The sequence below is a fragment of the Camelus ferus genome, chromosome 14 (assembly GCF_009834535.1).
Source record: "Camelus ferus isolate YT-003-E chromosome 14, BCGSAC_Cfer_1.0, whole genome shotgun sequence".
Taxonomy (NCBI): Eukaryota; Metazoa; Chordata; class Mammalia; order Artiodactyla; family Camelidae; genus Camelus; species Camelus ferus.
In genome coordinates this window covers 24,850,329-24,873,918 of record NC_045709.1, presented here as the reverse complement: position 1 = coordinate 24,873,918, position 23,590 = coordinate 24,850,329, and the positions used below count along the sequence as shown (strand labels likewise).

General features: G+C 55.4%; 1 protein-coding gene across 5 annotated transcripts in view; it reads right to left on the bottom strand.

The window, feature by feature from the left end:
* RASA3 (RAS p21 protein activator 3) overlaps positions 1-23,590 on the bottom strand; it is a 78,155-nt gene that overhangs the window by 35,063 nt on the left and 19,502 nt on the right. For 3 of the 5 annotated variants that reach the window (XM_032496562.1, XM_032496564.1, XM_032496566.1), the window contains exons 2-3: positions 16,098-16,215; positions 5,321-5,424 (exon numbers count right to left, since the gene is read on the bottom strand). In XM_032496562.1, the coding sequence (XP_032352453.1) occupies positions 5,321-5,424; positions 16,098-16,215 (222 nt within the window). Of the gene's footprint in view, positions 1-5,320; positions 5,425-16,097; positions 16,216-17,311; positions 18,350-18,402; positions 18,563-23,590 lie in introns of those variants that run through there. The other 2 variants (XM_032496563.1, XM_032496565.1) reach the window with 2 other exon arrangements.

Here is a 23,590-nt window from a genome sequence, read left to right as displayed (position 1 = left end):
AATGATGCTTTTATGGCTTGAGCTTTTGGTGCATGACCTAAGAAATCTTTGTCTACTCCACCAAAGACATAAAATATATGGATAAATTTAAAATATATACATACATATATACGTATGTGCAAGACGTGCATGCTGAAAACATCACGAAACACTGACGAGAGAAATTAAAGACCCAAGTATGTGGAGAGACACCCCATGAAGGTCTGAAGACTCAGTATTGTTAAGATGTTAACTCCCCCCAAATTCATCTGTAGACCAATGCAATCTTGGTTATTTCGGAAATTGAGAAGCTGATTGAAAATGTAAATGATAATTCAAAGGACCTAGAATAGCAAAACAAGTCTGGGAAAGAACAAAGTTGCAGAGCTCACACTGCTGGTTTAACACTTGCCATGAAGATACGGGAATCCAGACAGTGGAAGGAGCACAGCTGTGTCAGTGCAACAGCACGGAGGAGCCAGAGGAGACCCCCACCCCCAACACACACACAGTCACTTGGTTTTCAAAAGGCGCTGAGGGAACTCAGCAGCACGTCCGTGAGGGAAGATATGAACCCTGACTTCCTCCTGTCACTCGAAATAAACTTAAATGTAAGAGCTAGAACCAAAAGCCTTCTAGAAGAAAAGACAAGATCTTCAAAACCCTGGGGCAGGCAAAGATTTCTTAGGCATGACACCAAAAATACAGACCATAAAAGAAAGAAATTTGATAAACTGGACTTCACCAAAATTAAGAGCTTCTCTCTTCAAAAGACACTGGTAAGAAAATGAGAAAACAAGCCACAAACTAGAAGAAGATACCTGCGAAACACGCCTGGTAAAGGGCTGCGTCCGGCACGCGCTGAAAAGAGCTGTGACCTCAGTGAGGGCACAGCCCAGCTGGAAGGGCAAAAGGCGTGAACCACTCCCCACAGACGAGAGAGGCGGTAGGCCAGCGTATGAGAGGGCGCCCGACACCATGCTTCATCACAAACGACGCTGCACACACTAGGACGGCAAGGGAATTAAAAACAGAAGCGGGCGACACTAAGCGCTAGAGAGAATCCAGAACGGTGCGGCCAGAAAGGCAGTCCGGTGGTTCCCTGCAGAGGCAAACACACACCCCCGGGGAGGAAAAGCCGTTCCCTTCTGCCCTTCTAGGTTCTCCGGGAACAAGGAAGGTTGACAGGAGAAAAGCAAACGGAAGTTTATCCACGTGTGAATCTCAGATGTGCCTGTGGGAACTCGGTGATGAGCAACTCAAAGAGGTGGCTGCACCTTGCAGCAACCTAACCTGAAACAACCACCACCAATTTTCAGAGACACAACGAGAAACAGGAAAAGGACTGGAGTTTCCAGGAAGGTGACTGCACATGGGAACTGATGCTCTGGAGAGCGGGTCAGCAAGGTCTGGGTGCGGGTTCCTCGGCGGCCCCTTGGGGCTGACAGGGTCTAGGGCGGCCTCGTCAGCTTCTGCCCGAGTGTGTGCTCCGCTGACCTTAGGACGGAGGGATTCCCCTGCGTCTGCTCCTTCTCAAATGCCTTGGTGCAAACAAACCCTCAGGCAAAGCGGTCAATTCAGGGACGGCAGGGGTGCCCTGCAGCCCGACTCCTGGGTGTTTTTTAAGAGAATGGAAACACAAAGACCTGGGCAAGAATGTTAACAGTGGACACAACCCTAGCGCTCATCAGGTGATGACTGGATGGACGCGGCAGGTCTGCGCGACGGACACGCAGAGAGGACGGTGTTGGGCGGGGCAGCTGGTGCCATGGCCACATTCCGTGGTTTCATGCATGTGGACAAGAAATAGATACCAGGTCGCGGTTGCCATGGGCAGGCATGCGAGGAGGAAGCCAACTCCCGGGGCCACGGGAGTTTCTGGGGAGGGAGAGTCTCCCTAATCGTGGTGCTGTTACAGCCCGGTGCACACTGGGGGACACCACAAACTCTACCCCTGACAAGAGTGAATTCGCCATCTATAAACGATACCTCAATAAACCTTGCTTAGGAACAAAGGAATAAAGGTCTCACTTCACTCCCCTCCCCTCCGAAGAGAGAAACTGCAGATGCCCCTCCGGCTCTGGGGCTGGAGGGACAGAGGGGCTGGTGGTACGAGCCAGTCCCCTGGGAGAGGAGGCCGGCAGAGCGGGGGAGGGACGGGGGGCCCTGTCTTCTCCCCCTACTTAAGTCCCACCAGCCCTCACCCCCTCGAAGCCGGTACAGCCTCACCTCCACGCCTGCGTCTCCAGCACCCTCACTGGGACCCCTGCCCTGAGCCCACGGCCAGGCACACGTGCGGCCGCATCAGGGAACCTGAAGTGGGGCAGGCGGTGCTGGGGGCCCCACGGCAGACACTGCTTGTTTCCATGACACAAATTTATACCCTAGAACTTGGTTTCTCATCCCAGTAACAACATGATTACTAGTCATAACTTTAAATTACCCCTGGAGGTCCCGACAGCCTCTTACTTCTGCAGCTGTGAGAGTGACAGTGAAAGCATCTGGATCTGGCTGCGTGGGACACACCCTCAATTTAAAGCCACCAGGAATTGATAAACCATGATTTTGCTGGTTATCTTTAAAAATAGCAATGCCTTCAACAGAACGATTAATAACCAACTTGATTATTTTGAGGGGACATAACTGCAGAACCAATTCGAGCAAGCTCTCTGATTAAAATTAAGATACTTTAAAATTTCTTTTCCTCAGGATTGCCACTCAGAAAAAGCTCACACAGGCTCCAAGGATTAATCAAACTCTTCATTCTGGTAAAATCTGAGCCAGCTTCATCCAGCAGAATGTCAACTTCAGCTGAGTGCTCGGGCCCTTCCCTTTCCCCTTGGGACAAACCTCGGCGCACCCGCTGGACAGCAGGAGGTGAGTCCGGGCAGGAAATAAGCCACCATGACCCAGGAAGGACCACGGTCCTAAAAAGGGAGCCTGGTGACAGAGCCTGGGGTCAGGGCGGGTGGAGGGGGGCCCCTGGAGGGAGCAGGTGAGGGGGATGTGTCTGTCACCCTGCCAGCCCCGTCTCTGCCGCAGACATGGCGGATCTGGTGCCGCTGCTCCCTGCCCTGCGGTCAGACAGGGCCACTCAGGCTCAGGAGAGCTTTTGCTCCACATGGCCGGTGCCCAGAGTCTCGGGAAAGCACAAATCTGAAGGCTTGATTAAACACGAAATATTTAGACAAACCCTGTGAAGCTGCCTTCCACACATTGGTGGGATGAAACCAGCGGGAGCGAGTTCTGAGGTGATGGCAGGGGAGGCCACCACAGGGGCCTCACGGAACGACCAGGTCAGTGTGGACATAACCCTCTGCTCCCACGTCTCTGCCGACCTTCCTCCCACATCTCTGCGTAGGACAGATGTTGGGTCACTGACTGTGCACCTTTAGGCAAGTGTCTAATCCTCTCTGAGCCTCAGCAAGTAGGGGTGATACCTCCCTCCTGGGGTGACTGAAAGGCTCATGCAGCATGGGGCCTGGCTACAGAAGGACTCAGCACGTGCTGTTTCCTTTTGACTGTAAGAGCCACCTGAGGAACTGGGTGGAATTCCAGGTTCAGCCCCTGGCAACCTGGGTCCACTGCACGGATGGGGCCTGGGAACTTGGACTTTATACACTGCTCGGCTGCAGAGAACACGTGGCTACATCTGAGCTCATCCCTACAGGACTAGTGAGATTCAGAAGACTGAGATGCAGTAAAAAGGCTACCAGTGTCACTAGGGTGTGACAGGCAGATGGTGTAGGTCAAGGCCGTGCAGGTGTTGGTTCTACGTGTGTTTATGGTGAGAGACGTATAGTGGTAGAGTGGACGTGGGGAAGTTAAGCCCAGAGAACAATCTGGGTCAGATTATCAAAGGTCTTAAATGCACACTAGGGAGTATGGACTTCCTTCTCCAGGACACACCATGCAGTGTGGCCTCAAATTTGGCCATTTCTCTCTGTTTTTGTGTAAATCAGGCTCTAACTCCAGAAAAGGGTTTCTTTAGATGGGAAACTATCTATAAAACACACTGAATTTCTAAAATGGGATAAATATAATGTACAGAGGCATCTTCAAAAGTTGTCCATTCTCTGGACAAACATTCAGTGACTGCTGACCGGCTGCTGCCAGGTGTGGCAGAGAAATGATGGTCATTTCTGGGCCCTGACCCTCTTTGGAGCTTTCTCTTCGTGCCGTGGGAGCCAGTGGTCAGCTTTAAACTGGGAGGAGATGCTGACAGTCAGGCAGAGAACACACAGCTCTGGTATGGGAGAGGGGAGCGGCTGGAGGGGCGAGGGCCAAGCCGGAAGAGCTGGCTGCCACGGGGATAGGGAGAAGGGTGGCTCCCATTGTGGACCTGGCGGGTCAGCGGGGGTGGGGGGGGCAGGTGCGGGTTTACCAGGCAGTGATGAACCTTTAGTGGCCACCATGAGACCAGCATGCCAGACACAACCCTGGGGCCTGCGGGGCCTGAGAGCTTAGGAAAAACCACCCACGAGGGCGGTGCGAGGTAGGGCTGGGGACAGACAGAGCTGCAGGGAGTGGCCACCTGTCTTGAGTGCTGCTGGCCTGGATGCAAACACGCCTGACCAGCCACGTGTGGGTGGCGAGGAGCTGGTGGGACGCCCCAGGAGTGGGGGACATGGTGACACAGAGTCTGCAGGGTCAGGTGCACGTCAGACTCCATTGCTCTGCCCAGGAGGTGAGCACCCAGATGCCTCCTGCCAGGAGTGGCCAGGCCACCAGCAGTCAGCTCGGGTCCCACGGCCACAGCTAGGCCCACGCGGGGCTGCTCTGGTCTAACTCTGGTGCCTCGGGGGACAGACAGGGTTTTCCTGGGACAGAGCTGTACTTGCCAGACTGGCGGCTCTTGGCTCCTCCACATTCAAGGTGGGCTCACCCTCTCTAGGACGCTAGTGCCCCGAGAGCACCCCAACATGTCCGAGAGCACCCTAGTACATCTGAGTGTACCCCAACAGGTCTGAGAGCACCCCAATACCACCCAACCCTCCATGGAGAGGTGCTGAGGGTCAGGAACCTGCAAGGCCTGGGGACAGGGGGAGGGTCACCTGGCACACTGGCCCCTTCAAGAAGCCCTTGGAAGTCGTTCGGGGGCGCCCACCTTTGCCTCGAAGGATAGCCTCAAAACTTCTGCTGGCATGTCCCAGTGTCCCCACTTATGGGCTGTCACCCTGCATAGGCTGGCAGGCGGGGTCTGGAACAGCCAGCAAGGGCAGGTGGAAAATGCAGGCATGACTAGCTCAGAACGGGGTGTCCAAAAGAGGCGCCCCGATCCCGCCAGGACAAGACTGTTTGGAGGAGGCGGGGAGAACAAGGAAAGCCTGTCTGCACCTACCTATGATGGAGTCCCTCCGGAACACGTCTCTGTCGAAAACGTAGAAGGACAGGTGGCGGAAGCTCCGCGGGATCTCGCAGTAGAAGTCTTCTCCGTAGAAGGGGCTGGACAGAGACAGCAGGGCGGTTACTGCGGCCAGGCTGCTCGCCACCTGGGGCCCACCCGGCACTGCACCCGGGTTCCCGTGGGAGGCGGGAACTGCAGCTCCTCAGCTGGGTGAAAATGAACCAGTGCCAACAGGTGCGGACACCCTCCCCACAGCGGCCCCAGCGTTGCCCCTTCCCCTGAGACGAGTGAGCAGTGGGCTCAGCGCGTGCAGCCCCCGGGAAGGCCCGCTGTCCGTGTTAGAAGCACAGCTCCAAGGCCCTGCGTCAGACAGCACCCCCTTTTCTAGAACTCACGGCGATAACCGCATACCTCTCGCCTCCCTAGCAGGCCCTGCATGCAGAGCTGGAGTGAGGAGCCCCGGGTCGCGGGATCACGGGGTCACGGAGTCACGGAGTCACGGGGTGAGAAGCGGGGGAGGACTGCGCATCAGTGGGGAGGGGAGAAGGGCCGCGGGCGGTTGGATGAGACCAGTCCAGAAGGGCCCACGGCTGGTGCTGCCCACATGGGACCCACGGCCGAATCAGGGGGCAGGAGGAGGGGCTGACCGGGCCGAGATTGGTGAGAACCCAGAAACCAGCCCTTCCAGCGTGAAAGGCCCCAGGATGGAGGTCATGCCTGAGAGAGCACTGAGGGCGGGCTTGCAGGCCGCGTGGTCCTGGTAGACAGAGACCGCCTCCCGCCACGCACAGGAGCCGACTCAGAGCACCGCACACCTGAGCGCGAGGCCAATCTGAGACACGCGGACGAAAACATAGGAATAATTCTTTGTGACCGGAGTTAGGTAATGATTTCTCAGATACAACAACAAAAGCACAACAGCTAAAAGAAAAAACCTGATAAGCCAGACTTCATCAAGATTAAAAATACTAAACATTTTTGCGTTTTAAAAGACACTGTTGAGGAAGTTAAAAGGCTGCCCCTCAGCCCGCGAGTCCACCTGGATGGAGCAGGGGCACAGCCTGGGCCTGAGCCGAGCCTGTAACCAGAGGCCAGGAGACCCCTTGCTGGGGTTAACCTCCAGAGCCAGTCACAGGCCATGTCGCCCAGCAATGGGGCTGCCCTCAGGCGGGGGGCACAGAGCCTGCGGGTGCAGGTTTGCCAGGAAGCTGTGATGGTCAGAGCCACCCATGACCTCAGAAGATGGGGAAGCCGCAGGGCTGGACCCCCGGGGCTGGAGAGGGGAGGTGCAGCAGTGGGAACAGGGCTAGCGCAGAGGCCCCGGGCGGAAGGAACAGGCAGTCCAGGCAGCGGGGATGCGGGGGGCGGCCCTGGGGGCTGGGGACCTGGAGTCTGGGTTCCGGGTTCATTTTAATGGGAAGCACCAGATGATTTGAAGGAGTTAGATTTAAACTCCTAATGTGTAGTTCATCCAACCTTTGTTTACCAGGGGCTGTGGCCCTGCTGGGGCACAGCCCCTGCCCGCCCTGCGGCCATGGTCAGCAGCCAAGTGAAACCTTGGTGTTTGAGATGCAGTGGGTGCTACAGAGCCGGGTCATGTCCTGATGGGTGAACATATGAGCACGTGAACAGGGAAGGACCACGGGGAGACAGGGAAGAGGTTCCAGGTAGCCGAAACTGCGTGTGCAAAGGCCCTGGGGCTGCAGGACTCAAGGGTGAGGAGGCTGGTGTGGCCAGGACGAGAGAGAGGGGCCGGAAGCTGGGACCTAAGGCCAGACCAGGCAGGGGGGTGAGTAGGTGGTCTGGCTCACAAAATACGGAAGGTGGGGCTGACGGACAGACAGTGCTGCGAGTGCCTGCTCCCTCGGGTCATGGAGGGTCAGGGGAGAGGGCAGGAGTGGTGGGCCAGTAAGGCAGCTATCAGCAGGGAGGATGTGACCGTGGACAGTGCCCAGGGGACAGGACAGGATGGTCCTGTACCCGGAAGGCGCTCCCCGCAGACCACAGCCGCTGTCCAGGCCAGGAGGGAGGGCGCGGCCACGGACAGCGTGGCAGCCCCCAGACCAGCAGCGACTCGACGGCCTGGGGACCGCTCATCTGCAGACACCGTTGCCCAAGTGACTGTACCCAATCCTTGCCCAAACTGAGCACACGTATCCCAGGAAGATGCCACTCTTCACAGAAAGCTGATTCATAAGTAGACTTGTATGTACATTTTTCCTGCATTTTCCTGTGTTCTCAACTCCTTTGTGACCTGGATTCTGTTTGCTTTAAAAGGGACACGCCCGTGAAAAGGACCACCCCTTTCACCTTAACTGAAGAGAAAAAGCTGCTTTTTCTTTTCAAGAATAAAAATCTATTGAGGATTTAAAACCAAAATTAGAGCCACTAAGAGGCCAGAATCAAAGACAGAGAGTAACAAATGTCAGGGAGGACGCAGAGGAGCCTGAACTGTCATCCCCTGCTTAAAGGAACAGAAGATGGGGTAAACCCGGAGCAACCTCTGTGGCCCAGCAACCTGCCCCAGGCCAATGCCCCGGAGCAGTGAACACACAGCCGCACAGAAACTGGGACCTGCAGGTCTGCAGAAGAAACGACGACAGGCGCTCGGGAGGGGCCCTGACCCACCGGAGCCCCAGCCCCATAAAGCTCCAGCACCCGCGACAACCAGGACGCACCTGTCAGACACAATGCCCCACGCGGGAAACAGACTCCCACGGGCAAGCGGTGTGTGGCTCCTACGCGATGTGCCCTACCAGGCCTGTCCACGACACAGAGCGGACTCGAGGTAGTCAGGGGCGGGGAGCAGCTAAAGGGAATGGGTTTCTTTTTAGGGAGATGAAAATGTTCTAAACGTGATTGTGGTGATGGCCACACAACTCTGAATATACTAAACACCAGAATTGTACATTTTCAATGGGCAAATTACACGGTGCGTGAACTGTATCTCGAAAGCTATCTTTCAAAAACCAAAATTTTAAAAATACATAAAGATGTCAGAAAGTGAAAAACAGAATTACATTCTTGGGTTAATATATACTGTCCTAGTTTTTTTCTCTAAAGATAAATGGATATAGACTAAAAGTAAAAATAAACAAAGACACATTTTTAAAATAAAAGTGGAATTACCTCATTTACCCTGACCCACAGTCAGCTTCTACCATTAGCATCAGGCTACGGACCACTGCCCAAATAAGTAAATAAAACGTTAGTGGGCAGACAGCTCCTGAGGTCTGAGTGACCACAGCTGCAGGACACCCCTCTCACACGATGGGCAGCAAGTCCTCCGACTTCACTCCAAAGGTGGCAGTAGCCCGGTGTCGGCCCCTCAGAACAGATCCTGGTGGCTCCACAGCAGGAGGAGGGCTACTCGCCGTGCTGGACCCCAAGGAAGTGGGACCCCGCCAGCACGGAGTCTGATCAACACTCACAAACTCGGCTAAACTGGTGACCATGACAACCTCCAGCTTTCATCGAAAAGTTTAAATTATTGGTAAGGGTGCATGTCTATCAAAAGTGTGGGACCATTTTTTGTTTCATTTTGGGTTGAAGTGCCTTTGGCCCATTTTCCATTAAATGTCCATCTTTTCATATTTCTTTCATGTTCAGGACACTAATCCACTGATAACTTTCAAATCTGTGTTTTAAGTTAAAAGACACAATGCTCATGCCCAACATACAAGGAATGCATTTGTTCATGACACCTGTCAGTAACAGGCAGGCAGGCGGCCTGGCCACTTCCGAAAATGCCCCACTGGAACCTCCAGGGGGTCCCTGCACAAAGGCCACCTCGGCCCAGACAGCAGCACCTCTCAGGGTAGGGGCAGGAGCGCCAGCACCTCCCACCTCGAGCAGGCCCACGGGATGAGACGGTGCCCCCGGCGCCAGCACACGCCGGGCCACTGTCGAGGCCACCACTCTCGCTGGACAGGAGAGCCCGCACATGTCCCTGCAGGGCTGCAGAGGAGGAAGCATATCATGGACCACGGGCCAGGGTGGGACGCCCCCACATGCCTGCGAGTGGGTCTTTCCCTGCTGGGGGACACCAGGGGCCATGCAGCCCGAGTCCCGCCCGTTGGCACCTCCACCCGGTGTCTCTCGCACAGGTCAGCATGGCGGGTGTGGCCTTTATACCCATGCACAGTTGCAGGCTTTTCCAAATAAAGGACAAGTGGGCCCAGAGGGCTTGGCCCCTTAAGTGCCGCTGTCTGACAGGGGAAGTTAATCCACGCAGTGTCGTCTGCGAGGTGGCCAGAGTGATAGGCGGGGTGACTGCTGGGACAAGTGCAGAATGCGGGAGCAAGCTTGGAAGGAAATGAGGAGAAGCTCTGACACAGGGCGGGGTGGGGGGGCGCCCCCTTTCCTCCTCCCTGAGCCCAGCTGTGCAGCAGCAGACGGTGGCGGGGGGGGGGGGGGGGGGGGGGGGCGGGGCGGACGGCAGAGTCACTTCCCAGCATCAGCGTGAGGCCGGCCCCGCCCACCCTACTCCGCGGCCAGACAGCAGCTTTGCTCCTGAGGCAAGCGCCTGGTTTCCCCGTTTCATGCTGTGTCGCCAACACCAGCGCCCGTTTCCGGTGTGGGGAGCTGGCTTTCCTCTGGGCAGGGGGGCCGCATGCACCCCGCATCCGGTCCCTGGTGAGAGGCCACTTGTGCCTTGGTGTGCCACAGAGCAGGGGGCCTGCGATGCCCCAACGGCCCCATGGCCCACGCCCTGGCCCAGCGAGACCTGGGAGCCAGGCAGGCAGGGCCAGTTTTCCACAAAGGGCGCCAGCCTGGCTCTCAGCCGCTCAGTGTTCGACGAACAAACGCGCAGGTGGCTAAACCGTTAACTAAAACCTGGATCAAAATTCATTAAACCAAATACTAAGTGCAAATTGGGTTAGAGTTGGAGAGGTGGGGAGGGTGCAGCCTGTGCCCCACACGGGCTCTTGGGGCCCCAGGGGTCCCAGCACCCGCGCCCAGCCCTGGGAAGGCACCTCAGATACAAGACTCCTACAGCTCTTAGAGGCAGGAGAAGACCCGTCCCTGTTCCTTCTAAGCCCACCTCCCACTTCCTTTAAACAGTGACTTTAAACTCCTGTAAAGTCCCCACGCAGCCTGGCCCCTCGGCCTCTGAGCTCTCGTCGTGAAAGCTTTCCTCTGAGGCTCCAGTAAGACCCTACGTCTTACTCCAACCTCAGGGGTCACTGCAGGCAGCAACCCCACGGGGAGGGGCAGCTCCCAGGGGAGATCGCTGCTCTGTCACCACGAAGGACAGGGTGAAGAAATGAGGGCCTGTCCCACAGTGCCGTGAAGATCTGAAACGGGGACCAGAGGCTGTAGCTCCCCTCAACCGGAAGAACACGCTGCGGTCAGATCACAGTTTCTGTCCAAACACTGGAGAGAAGTGTCCTGCCTGGACCCCACCTGGGCCATTCCACTGTGGCCTCATGGGACACAGGGGCAATGTGGGGACATGAGGGCGCTGGCTGGCAGGCAGCCTGGGGCAGGTGGACGGGGCTGCTGATGGCCTACCAGAAGCACCGGGACCCCAGCTGGACGTCTGTGCCTCAGCCCGAGCCACGGTAGGCGACCCACCACCCATCTTCCTGGCCTGACCCAGTGCAAGGCGGACGGCCACGTGGTCCCAGCACATTACTCTCTGCTCTGAGACTCCGTATCTCCCTCCCTCCGCAGAAACCCTGCTCACATGGGGTCCACCAGACCCTGCTCGGCTTACCACCGACACGGGGCTCCCACATGCAGACCCTCCTCTCACCCCCACGACCCCGAGAAATCACATATCCTTACCAACAAATTACAAACCACCACACTGATCTGTTAGGGCCCAGCCATGCTTCTTAAAGTACTTGAAACAAGGATTCCTAGGGAAAGCCAGCAGGACTCCAAAATCTTCAGAAAGGCCCTGGCAGGGAGGAAATCGGGGAGGGGGCCCCGGGGCCGTGAGCTTGTGCGGAGTCAAGAGCAAAGCCATTAACCACAGCGTCCTGACAGCCAGGCACTGCCTGGCCCACTGATCCGCAAGGACTGACCAGGGAGGGCGGACAGGGCAGACTCAGCTCCTCCCCGCTTGGGACATCCTGCACGCAGACCCACAGCCTTCCCTGCAGGGTGGTCTCTTCCCGCAGGGGTCCAGCCACACCTGGGCCTGGGCACCGCGGTCAGCTGGGCATCTGGGAAGCTCTGAGAAAAGCTCTACACCCTGTGATTTAGGGCCTGAGGGAGGATGGGAGCCAGATGCTGGCGGTGGGGGGATGCTCTGAGCTGAAGGCCCGCCCCTCAGGGAGCTCCCCAGGACCGTGGGGCAGGACCTACCTCCTCCAGATGATGTGGAATGTCTGGGCCTGAGGCCTATGTTTATGTCAGAAAGATTTTAAGCTTTAACTTGAGAAATTAGAGAGAAGAGAAATGTCAGGGAAGATGACACTATTTGTAGAGTCTCAGTTTCAAAGTTGGTGTTTTCAAGTCAGCAACTTGGTTTTCATTAAAAACATCTGATAAAGTGAAGTCTTTCCTCCCAAACCACAGGCTTCCTCCCGTCCCTGTCAGATGCTTCTCCCTCCCGGAGCCTGCGGACGCCGTCCTCGGTTTGGTCACCTCCCCGGACAGCAGCCCTGCTCCTGAGCAGTGTGCCTCGCTTCAGGAAGGCTCTCGCTGCGAACACGGGATGGGAGACCCTGGAACCACTTCCAAGCGGACAAGCAAGGCGGGGAAACGGTTCTCTTACGAACCTCCACCTTCACGTGAAAAAAGGAAAAACACAAACAAAAGAACAAAGTACCCCCGCCATCCCACTACCCAGAAAAAGCAGCCACATTGACGTTCCTGTCCACGCACTCCAGGCCGCTTTTGGCGTCATCCCAAGTCCATGAACAAAAAGGAATCTTACTGCAAACACAACCTTGGAACTTGCCTTCACTGCTCAGCAGACATGCAAGCATGGTTCCCACCACAGCAGAGGGGCCGTGAGGGCTCTGCCTGCGGGAAGGAGGAGCCCCCCAGGCCCTGAGAGGAAGCAGGAGGGAGGGGCTCCTGGGCTGGATGGGGTGGGTGCAGGCTGGGCTGGGGGCGGGGGCTCAGCCTCAGTCAGAGCTGGGAGTGGTCCGGGGAGGTCTGCGACCTCAGGCAGCTCCGCACGGAGCCAGGAGCCGTCTTCCTATGTGTCGTGGGGACTTTGTGGGGAAAGATAGCCGATATCACCCCCAAAATAACCTCTTAAATGGACAAAAGGAAATGAAAAACTGCTATTTCACGGAATGTTCCAGTAAACAGTCGGACCATCCTGGCACTTAAAAGCTCTTATTCTTAACTATTTATTTTTTTGCCTGTAATATCAACATGTTCCTTTTACTGGATAAAATGGTGAGTCCTCCAGGTGCAGCCTTTACCCCCCAGCCCTCCCCATTCTAGAGGCAGGAAGTGGCCCTCCGGGGACCCCAGGGTGCTCTCAACAGATGCACTGAGGCAGGCAGCTGGGTCCTAGCCCTGGCCCTGACAACCCAATTTCACACATCCTTTTAGTTTAAATAAACAGTAAAATAATGGCTTGCCTTCTAAATGATTAAAAATCACAGCTCTAGAGAGTTAAATGTGAGCTAAGGCACTTGCAGCATCAGGAAGATTTTGTTCCCCCAAATCACTCTCCAGGGAAAGGGACGGCCCGGGACAAAGGGCGTGTTCTCCCCGACACATCGGACCCAGGAAGTTTCCAGCAGGAAATCTGCAGCAGAGCCCCCTCTCCACCTCCACACTCTGAGTCAGAGACACAGGGAGAGGAAGACGGAAGCCAGCAGTGCCCGCTCACTGGTGAGCAGCACCCCATCCCCGGGTCCCCTCCCCTTTCTCACGCAACACCAGCACTTCATGCGGATAGAGGACAAGCCTCTCTGGGCAGTGCTGACCGGTGCCAGGCCTGCCGGCTCTTCTGAGTCCAGGTCGGCAATGGTGCCAAATAAATGACCAGACCTGACAGGTCATGCTGAGCTGGAGGGCGACTCGGGAAGTTGGGGCCACAAAACAGCCGGGGGAGCAGCCACCTCCTCGGGACAACCCTGAACCCGGACGATGGCCGCGCTGGTGGCAGGTCCAGGAGGTGATGCCCTCCCGTCTCCCGGGTGGGTCCCCTCCTTCCACCCTCGCAGCTGCCAGCAGAGTCTGTGCCTCCATCTTCTCCCTCTGGACACGGCCCCTCGGGAAGGTGAGCTGCATCGAACCACCACCTCTCGTCCTCACAAGAGGCCTCTCGCCTTTGAGCTCCCTCGAGGCGTGATGACGCTTCCCTCTGCCTGCCGGCTCTCCACCCCTCTCTCACACTTTCTGTTCTTTGAGTCTCCTGGGTGTATTTCAAATCCATTTCCTGGTTTACCAATTTTCCCTTCAGCTAAGTCTAGCCAGCTATTTAACTCATCCACTGAGTTTTTCATTTACATTCTGTTGAACTTCACTTCTGGAATTCTATTCATTTCTTTCTCATCATGGTTCAGGCATTCTCCATTGTTTCTTCTCCTGCTTTCTCCTGTTTTCAGTCTTGTCTCTCATTGCTTTAAGTTCTCCACGCCCTGTTCCTGACGCCTGCAGGTCTGATTCTGCGGTCTATAGTTTCTCTTGGCAAATGCAAGTGGCACTATCTCCTGTGTCCTTGGTGCATTTTCTCCTCTGAGCTCAAGTTCCCCGGAACACTATCCCGGAAAATCCCAAGACCTGGATTGAAGGAGAGGACTGGATTTGCTTTCAACGGACCTACTGACCCTCCGTGGGCGTTACCAACCACGCATCTAGGACTGCACTAATGTATGTGGTGGAGTGGGGCTTTTGGACCACAGGCATGGTGTGGATTCAGGCACATACTCACAAGAGCCAGTTTTTGGTTTCAAGTATTTGGCTCCAAGTGGAGGCACAAGAGTGCGTGCTAACTTCTTCCACGAAGCAGGCTTACCTGCTTTTGCCCTTACACACCGCAGCGTCGAGCTCTGGGGTAGCCAGCCTGCCCTCTGCAGCGTGAGTAGGCTTTTGCCTCAATCATAAACAGCCATGAACATCCATGTTTTTTAAGCTCTTGTAACTGTTTTGTGTAGGTTTGTCTCTTTCTCTGCTGTCAGTTTTAACTTTCTGCTTAACAGTACCCTCTTCTTATCTGGCATATGAGATAAGCACTCAATAAATATTAATTGAGCTAATAAATTAACTTTTAAAAAAACTAAGCTTATTGAAGCTGTCTGTAAGGGAAGCACGAAGGGCTCAGATGCTCTGCCGAGCTGGGAGAGTCACCTCACACACTCACTTACGACAGTGTTTGGGGGCTGCCCCTGCTTCTGGCTGATTTCCCAGAAGAGACAGCATTACGGCGTCATTATGGTTTCACTCTCAGTCTCTCTCTCCTGGGCCACCAAAACCAGAAACTATGATTTCTGTTTCTAAACTTGTATGAAACATTTTGAGGAATGGTCCCCATTTCTCAGTGTCACCCAAAACAGAGGCTCCCAAATAGATTCCCTGCCCAGAGATCCTCACCCAGCAGGTCCCCCAAGAGACTGGCCTCACAGACACCAGCAGCAGTCCTGGGTTTAAGGGTTTCTGGCCCTTAAATACAGGAAGGATTTTCCTCCACTGAGCAAATGGAAAGGGCCCTTGAAGTTACAGCAGCGCCTTCACCATCAGCCCCAAAGCCACACTCAGCTCCTGACAAACTTCTCAGTCTTTTGTTTTTTCTTTGACAAGTTACTTCAGGGAGGTTGCAGTGTGCATGGAAATAACACAGACAACTTAGTGGTGGGCCCCAGGCAGCCCTGCCAGCATCGCAGTGAGGTGCAGAGGGAGCAGGGCAGTGAGTGTCTCCATGTGTCAGGGGCAGGAGATCCCTGACAGGCTCTAAAAGTTAAGTTGACTCAGTTGTCAGAATGTGCTATTTGCTCCCACTTAGAATTCATCTGCTTAAAATGTTCTCAGACTCAAAATAGCTCTCTGGAGGGACCCGCACAACCCACAGCTCCAAGCCACAGGGCGGGGCCGCCGTCTGCACCTGCCGCACGGTCAGACACACACTGGCTGAGACCCCACCCGCTTCCTGCGCTTCACCCCGACTCGAACCACCCTCCCACTCACCTGCCAACGCTGCAGAGAGGCCTGCCCCTCACGCCGGGCAGAGCGCTATGACTGTCGGGTGCCCTCAATTCCTACCCCAGGGTGCGGTCCAGGGCCAGCAGGCCTGCGAGCTTGAGGGAAATGCAAATTATGGCCCCACCCGAGACTCCCGGGCCAGCGTCTGCGCTGCAGGGCACTGTTTGAGTGAGTCTCCCACAGGCTGAAGTTGAGAAGCACTGACATTTCTTACGCAGCAAACTTCTCAATCTTAAGACCTACTAAATGTGGCTCTTCCTCACTGACCCCCTTCCTCAAATCCCATCAACAGACGCTTCCTTCATCTCTTACCTCTGGGAATAGCTGCCTCCAGGATGGAAAGAAGCTTCCCAGATACTCCCCCTCCCGAAACCCTTGGCTGTGCTCTCTGGTCGCACCCTCTCCAGCTCCTCTCAGGTTGGAAAGCCCTTGCCCACACCTCCGCAGACAAATACGCGCACGTGAGCTCAGTTCCCGTTTCGGACAGAGAGCATCTCCTGCCGCACCAGTAAACAGAGGATGCTGCCGCCACCAAGCCCGAGCACTGGGCTGGAACTGCCCGACGCGCCCCCTCCCTCAAACCGAGCGACCAGCCTGTCGGGGACACTGTCCACTCAGAGAGCTTCGTATCAAATAGAGCAATAGCAGACATTACCAGAGCGATTTCTCCACGATTTTGGTCCTGAAAACCTCCTCTTGGTCCAGGTTCACAGTGCAGTAACAGTCTCGCATCTTGTTTGGCCCCGGGTAAGTGGGAAGGTTTTTGGCTTCACCTGAAAAGCAAATGTGAATACATCATCAATCTAGCATAGATTTATTTAGTCTCCTTGCTAATCACTGACACATCTTCAAATAATGGATTTATTTCATAACAATGCCCCTGTTTTATTTCTGAACACTCATCAGCTCTTTATAAGGCCTTGGTTTTCTTGCCACCACAAGTCAGTGTCGACGAGAAATGCTTCGTACAGTTAAAATGCACCTTAACCCCTAAAACAAACTGGTAAAGGCAGGGATCCACTGGCCTAGGAACTGAGGATTACTTGTTTTGTTTTACCCACACTAGTCCCTCTGAGATTTGTAATATTTAAATTACGGCAAGATACACGTAAGTTAAAATGTATCGTTTAACCACCTTCAAGTGCACCGTCCTGCCGCACTCAGGGAAGCACGCCTGCTGCTCCACAGCCAGTCCCCAGCGTTCCCCTTGCAGAACTGGAATCCCGCACCCACGACACGGCAACCCCCGCTCCCTCCCCCCAGCCCCTCACTTCTAGTTTGTCTCTAGAATCTGGCGACTCTCGAAACCTCACATACAGGGATCACATGTGTTTGTCCTGCGACAATGTCCTCAAGGTTCATCCGTGTTCCAGCCCGAGTCAGGAGTCCCTTCCTTTCAAGGCTAACATTTTGCTTATCTATTCATCCCCAGGTCCCTTTTTATTCTGCATTGAATTTGACACTATTAGGTCAAGATTATGGCAGTAATTAAGGAGGACTCTTTTTCATTGATGAGTAAACTACAAACTCCAGCTGCTTTAAACACAGAAGGACTAGCCAGTGAGGACAAGCCAGTAAGAGGAGCCCTGCGGGCCGCACCTTCCCTCCACCCCGAAGCCCGAGGGCCTGGCCGCAGGGAGACCTTTATCACAGCCACACGCAGCCAGAACCAGCGGAGCCTACAGGTCCCAGCCGCCGCTACGCTTGTGGATTAAGCAGGGGAGGGGCTTTCAACCCGGAGGAGAAGCCCCCCTGGAAGCAATGCCTCAAAGGAGCTCGCCCCCAGCCCCAGCCCCCGCACTAGGACGGGACAGCGTAGGGGTCTGAGCACCCAGCACCGCCAGAGCCACCCAGGCGAACTGACCGTACCTGTTAGCGCCACTCAAGGCCAGAAGACCTGCTCTGGTTGACAGAGAAGGAAAAACAGCAACAGGAACCAAAGCAGAACCGAGCTCAGCACCAGAGCTGGGTGCCCAGCACAGCCACCCCACTGGCCCCAGCGAGCACACGCTGCTTGTTTGCAGCCATGCCATGACCTCCGCACAGAGGGCGGAGGTGAACTCGGTTTGCTTGAAGCCTTTCTTTCTAACTTTTCATTAATGTTATCACTTGAGATGCAGAGTAGGACAGTGAGTTAACAGAAGTCGCTCGATAACAGGGCCTGTGGGGGCAGTGTTTTCAGATGCACCAAAGTGTTCTAGGATGACCTGCACCTGTGGCCGTCTCCTGCACCGGCTGGGACACAGACCTGCCTCCCTGGCCTCTGTCTCCCCAGCTGGAAAAGCAGGAGAACACACTGTCTCCAAGGTTCCTCCAGCTCTGGGGGGACCTTTGAATGTTCTAATTCAAAGGGCTCTGGGACGTTTTCTTTGGGGAATCATCAAGGGATCATCAAAGCCTCTCAGCTGGTGAAGGAGCAAGAAACAGATGCATGTTTTCGTACACGCACGATTATCCCTAGAACACTGTGACGCTGCGTGCGATGCGCCTGAACATGCCATGAACATGCCATGAACACGCCACTGCACGGGAGTTGAGCACATGAGAACACAGCCAGTCTGAGAAGACACGTGTGATCCAAGCCAGGCTTCAAGTCCGCTATTACGTGTCCAGAGACATTTTCTGAAGGCTTCTGGCAGGTGTGAGAGGTCATGTGTGCACACACATGTGCATGCAGGGAGCGTGACGAACCCCAAAGCACAACAGTGGGGGAGTGGCCGGTGGGCTTCTCCAGAGATGGCAGGGTTGGGGGGGTTGACATGAGCGGCAGGCAGGTCCCCGTGTGGTCTCTGAGCTGACCCCGGGCAGCCACAGCACACAGGCCACGTCTGAAGGGGCTCTCAGCTCCCCGCCAACTTTTGGAACTGATCTGCAGGCTCCCAAATCTTCCACCTCAAACCAGCCTGACTTTGCCGACCGACCTCCCAGATGACACCCTCATGATGTGAATGAGGGCTTACCAGACTTCCTACTGGAATTTTTCTTTGCAACGAATGAAATATTTAGCTGCAAGTTCCTGTGTTTCTTAAAAGTAGGGCAAAAATCTTTTTTGAAAGTCTTACTGGAAATGGTCATTGGTGGAAAACACAGAACTGGGATTTTTTTCCTGTTTATTCTCCAAAGAACCTGAGAACACAAGCAGTAGTGGCTGACACTTCTCTGGGACAGGAGAAGCAGCTGGGACGCTGACCTGCCCTGTGCTGCTGTGGGAGCTCCGTGCCCCCGCCACGGCCCCACCCAGATGGTCACAGAAACATCCTGGTTGCCACGATGATGTGTCAGCAGAGAGCCAGCAGTGGACCTGAGCCAACGTCAACAAGCCACTCAGGCCAGGAGGGCTGGGAGCAGGGCCGGCAGCCCGCCCTGGCCACGCTGTCCGCCGGGCCCTGCGGCCGGGGGCCCCGCCATGGCTGAGCCGGGGCGCTATTCCAGCTCTTGGGCTGGTCCTGGCCCAACAACACTCAAACAGACGTGTCCTTCATGTGGGTCACTTATGCCAAAGGCTGGGGCTGTTCCCCCCGACTGCTCCTTTTCGTCTCAGAACAGGAGAGAGACGCGTTCTCTTCCCTTGTGTGTGGAGATGTTTTCCTAAGAAGGTAAAGTCACGCCTGGTATACAGCAGGTGCTGATTCTTTGCTGAATGGATGGATGGATAAGTGCCTGGAAAAAGAAAAGTAAACTCTGGTTTCATTCGAAGAGCCAAATAGTTAACATTTTTCTGTGACTCCCTCCTGTTAACCACATCTCCAAAACGCAGACCCTGTACTCACTATGACTGTCGGCTGGTAGACTGGATAAAGACAGCAAACCTGGTGCCGGCTCATCTCTGAACACAGAACTTACTAACAGAAGGAAGAGGCAGCACTTAAAAAATGTGATAAAACAGCCCGGAAGCAGCAAAGCTGGTTCCTAACCACAGGAATCAGGCCACCGTCTCGAGCCACCCTGGTCACAATGTCCGTGCGCTCTGGGTGAGCACTGCCAGGAGACCCAGACCTGAAGGCGGCCGGGAAGAGCCACGTGTGGACCCCTGCCTCTGGGAGGGGCTGTGGGTAGTCTCAGTGCCACCGCTGGGTTCAGCCCCAGTGAGGAAGCCCACTGCCCTTGGCGTGGGGAGCAGCACGGCCATCTGTGCCCCAGGAGGGCTGTTGGAGATCCAGCTGGCCTGGCTGCCCCGTGTCAGTGGGGTCACCTCCGGGCGAGGGCTCCCAACGCCTCAGGGAAGAGGAGGCAGGAGGAAGGAATGAGGATGCCTGAGGGGCAGGGCAGGCTCAGGGCTCTGACCCCCAGACCCAGACTGGGGGCCTCCACCAACAGAAACACTCTGCCATCCACAGTTTGGGAACTTTGTTGTTTCTTACTTAAATGTGGTGGTTTTCAACTCAACTGCAGGTCAGTCCCTCTAAATGACACCTAAACAGGTGTGTGAGCCCAGGACACCTGTCCACTGGTCATCTCAGCAGTGAGGGGACAGCCTGGGCTCTGGCAGGACCGTTGACAGCTGGGTGGTGAGTGCAGCTTGGGGGTGGGACCACACATCGTCCACCAGTCATCTCAGCAGCGAGGGCAGCACAGCCCCCAGAGGGTCCCTCCTGCCCAACCTCCCGCCACCGGACTCACACTTACGCCTAGAAAAGGCCTCAGGACATGATTTCTACCTGTCAGGAATCTTCTGAGCCTGTTCTTGGAAGTTGCTTTCCCACTGTCTCCCAGCACAAATCCCTGACCCGGTCTGCTGGTCCCTTGGGGGTGGTGACCGCTGTGTCCTGGGCTGGGAGCTGACCCTCCGGCGTCAGCCAGGAGCCGTCAGCACGAGGCACTGCTCTCCTTACACAGCGATGTTTAAGTTCTGAATTACTGGTGCCCTTTAAAAACAGGGACTTCACATTTTTCTAACCCAGAGCTCCCCTACTCCTCCTGAAAACTCAGAAGACCCGATCACACTGGGCCACATCCCCTCTCAGGGCACCTGCCTGCCCCCACGTGTGTTGTGACTGCCAGTCTAACCTCTGGGCAAGAAACGCCACTGCCCAAAAGACCTCGTGGAAACTTCAGCGTATACAGACAGGAGCCCCAGCCCCCAGGCCTGCCCCACCCCATCTGGCCCTGCTCCCGGAAGCTGCCATCTCCCCCTACATCCCAAGCAGCGGGAATTTCTGGCGGGATGGGCCCTGAGGCAGGCTGCAGAGGGTGGGGGGTAATTCAGGGCACAGATCTGCGCACCCCAGCAATGAGAGAACTCAGGCCGACACCACCCCCGGGCCTGTGCTCCCACACCTGTGGGAGCTGTGGTCTCCACCCAGACGCCCCAGGCTTCCGAGCAGGCTGAAACTTGGGGTCGCTCCTCCTCCACCCGGTGCCCCTCCTGCACCGTGCCCCTCGGCGCAGACACTGCTCCAAGAGCCCTGCAGCCCCGGAGCCAAGCTGGCCTCACCACCGGCAGGGCTGCCGGGTGGAACGGGGGGCCTGGGGACCTAAGGATCTATGACTGCCTGACGGAAAGCCACACATGTCTCCATTTTCAGACAGACATCAGCCCCACCTAGAATGACTGCATCTTCCGTCTGAATGGAATCCAACCCCTTCAGCACCTAAAACGCTCAGTATTAGCTAACTTTGCTTTCACTGAGACTCTGTTCTCTCCACAGGGGAAAACCATGCTCCATTCTCTGCTTTTCCAGTCCAGCTAGAAATGCAAATGGTGTCTTTGGACAGTAACTCAGTCCTGAAATAAAAGCTGTAAAATTAAGTCAAGAAAAGGGGAAAAGAAATCATTTTTTTCCTTTTATTTTTAGAATGTTGTTGTGTTGAATGAGTATTTCTGATTCTTTGGAAACTGAAATTTTGTGTCCCTGTTTACGAAGCATTTTCCCACCGAATGCTGCATTTCTAAGGGCTGCTGAGGCCAGAAAAGTAAGTGGCATTTACTGCTGCCACCTTAAGCCTGGGGACATAGGTGAGTGACCGGGTGAGGGCCTGAGGAGGTGGTGGAAAGGCCGTCTGTGAGGACCACAGCCGAACCTACCCTCTGCGCACCAGTCTCCCCAGACCTGCTCCCCCGCAGGGCCCTGTCCAGGGCTCTCTCCCTCGGGTCACTCTGCTCTGGGTGAGGAGGGCACCACTCTGCCTGCCCGAGGGTGCTGACTGTCAGACACAGTGTGGGGTCAGGGCTCCAGTCGCCCCTCCCTCTCTCCCTGGAGGGCCCGCTCCAGCTGTAAGGGCTCTTCAGGTGCAGTTAAGTGGTCCAGATTTCTGTCCCATCCTCAGCCTCCTTCACAGGCTGCAACGCGGTAGTTCTGTTCCTCCCGGACACACGGGGTGAACACGAGCTAACAAATCACAGTCTGGCCACTGCCTTTCAAGCTTGGCACCGCGTGAGGACACCTGGCCCTGGCCCTGGAGGAGCCCATCAGCGCCTCTTCCACTGGGCTTTCCTGGCTCCCACTGGGCAGGGGGGCGTGCGCCGATGGACAAAACGGGTGCACTGTCCGCGGTTGCCACGGGGTCCGGGGTGAGACGTGATCACTTGAAGGGTACACAGGGTCCCTCTGGGCAATTCAAAAGCTCTGGAAGTAGGGAGGGGCTGGTGAGACCACATAGAAACGCACTAAGTGCCACTGGGTTGTACACTTTGAAGTGGCCAAATTGCTGAATTTTATGTTGTGTGCATTTTTGCCACAATTTAACCAAAACAAAGAAAAGGTGGTCTCAGGGCATCGACCTGGGCCAGGGCTGTTCAATGGGACCCCGTTCCCTAGCTGCCACACGCCGTCCACGTCCTCTTCTAGAGCAAGTAGATGCTTGTGTAAGTAGATACCTTTTTTGGATTTCATGTTTGATTTCATTACTTTTTACCTGTAACCTCTTGGGGTAGAACGTACACTCGGCAAGCACAACTCCACCAACTTCACCCGCAGTGCGGTCGGCACCCACCAAGACGGAGCACTTTCAGCACTCAGTGCTGTCTCACGCCCTCCGGGTCAGTAACCACCCCCCAGCCTGGCTCTGTTCAGGACTCTAAAACACCTGTCAGTTTTGCCAACTCGGTGCCTTGGAATGATGGAGCCAGAGCCGCTAATTCAGTAGGGGTTGCAAAATGGTGACAGTCTCTGATTTTAGTTTCTAAACCGAAGTAATTTTGTAAGGAGATCCTGCCTTTAGTGCCCCACTGGTGAGGCCCACATGGGAAATCGGGATAAACTGCTCATTATTCCCTCTTATTTACCAGATTTTCAAATAACGGATTGGCTTCCTATTCCCCTCAGAAAGTCAGTAATTTCAAGTTTTTGTAAATTTTTTGCAATTACTGTTTTTTATTCAGATATATAATTTACACATCATAAAATTCAACTTTTTAAAATGTACAATTCAGTGGATTTCAGTGCAGAGTTGTACAACCATTACCCCTAATTCCAAACAACGCCATTGCCCCCGAAGCACTCCCGCCCCAGCCACTGGCGCACATGAATCCATGTCCGTCCCTGCTAATCTGCCTCTCTGGGGCGTTTTGTATCACGGAATTGTGTGGCCTTGGGTCGCATATTCAAGGCTCACCCACGTGTGATCTCACTCGGGACAGCAGGTTCTAAGGTTACCCGGGGCACGTGGCCAGCCTCTCTAGGCCTCACAGTCCCCGTCTGTAAGCCGGGCGGCTGCTCATCAGGACAAGCAGCTCCCTGTTCGTCCACCCGGTGGTTCTCAGAGTCTGGGGCCCAGACCAGCAGCAGCAGCACCTGGTTAAAAAGGCAGATTCCAGCCCTCCGGCCCCGCTGTCTCAGGACAGAGCTCGCCCACTTTGAGAACCACTTACTGTCCAGCAGCCTGCATCTCCCCCGCCCGCGACCCTCTCAGGCATGAGGGAGCCAGTATTCCAGAACATTTCACCGGCTTTCACGCTGTCTGGTGAAATGCCCTTCTCCCCGACACGATGCTCAGGGCCCTGCGTCATCCAGGCACCTCCCCTGCACTGCCCTTGGTGACTCACGTGGGGGCCCTCACCTCCGGATTCTCCTTCCCGCCCCACCCTCCAGAGCAGTACACTCCTTGAAACAAGCGCAGCCCTCAGCCGGGCCCCCAGACCCCTAAGCTCTTGCCCACCACACACCAAGCTGGTCTTCACCCGTGTGGCTCGCACTCGAGTCTAGACCC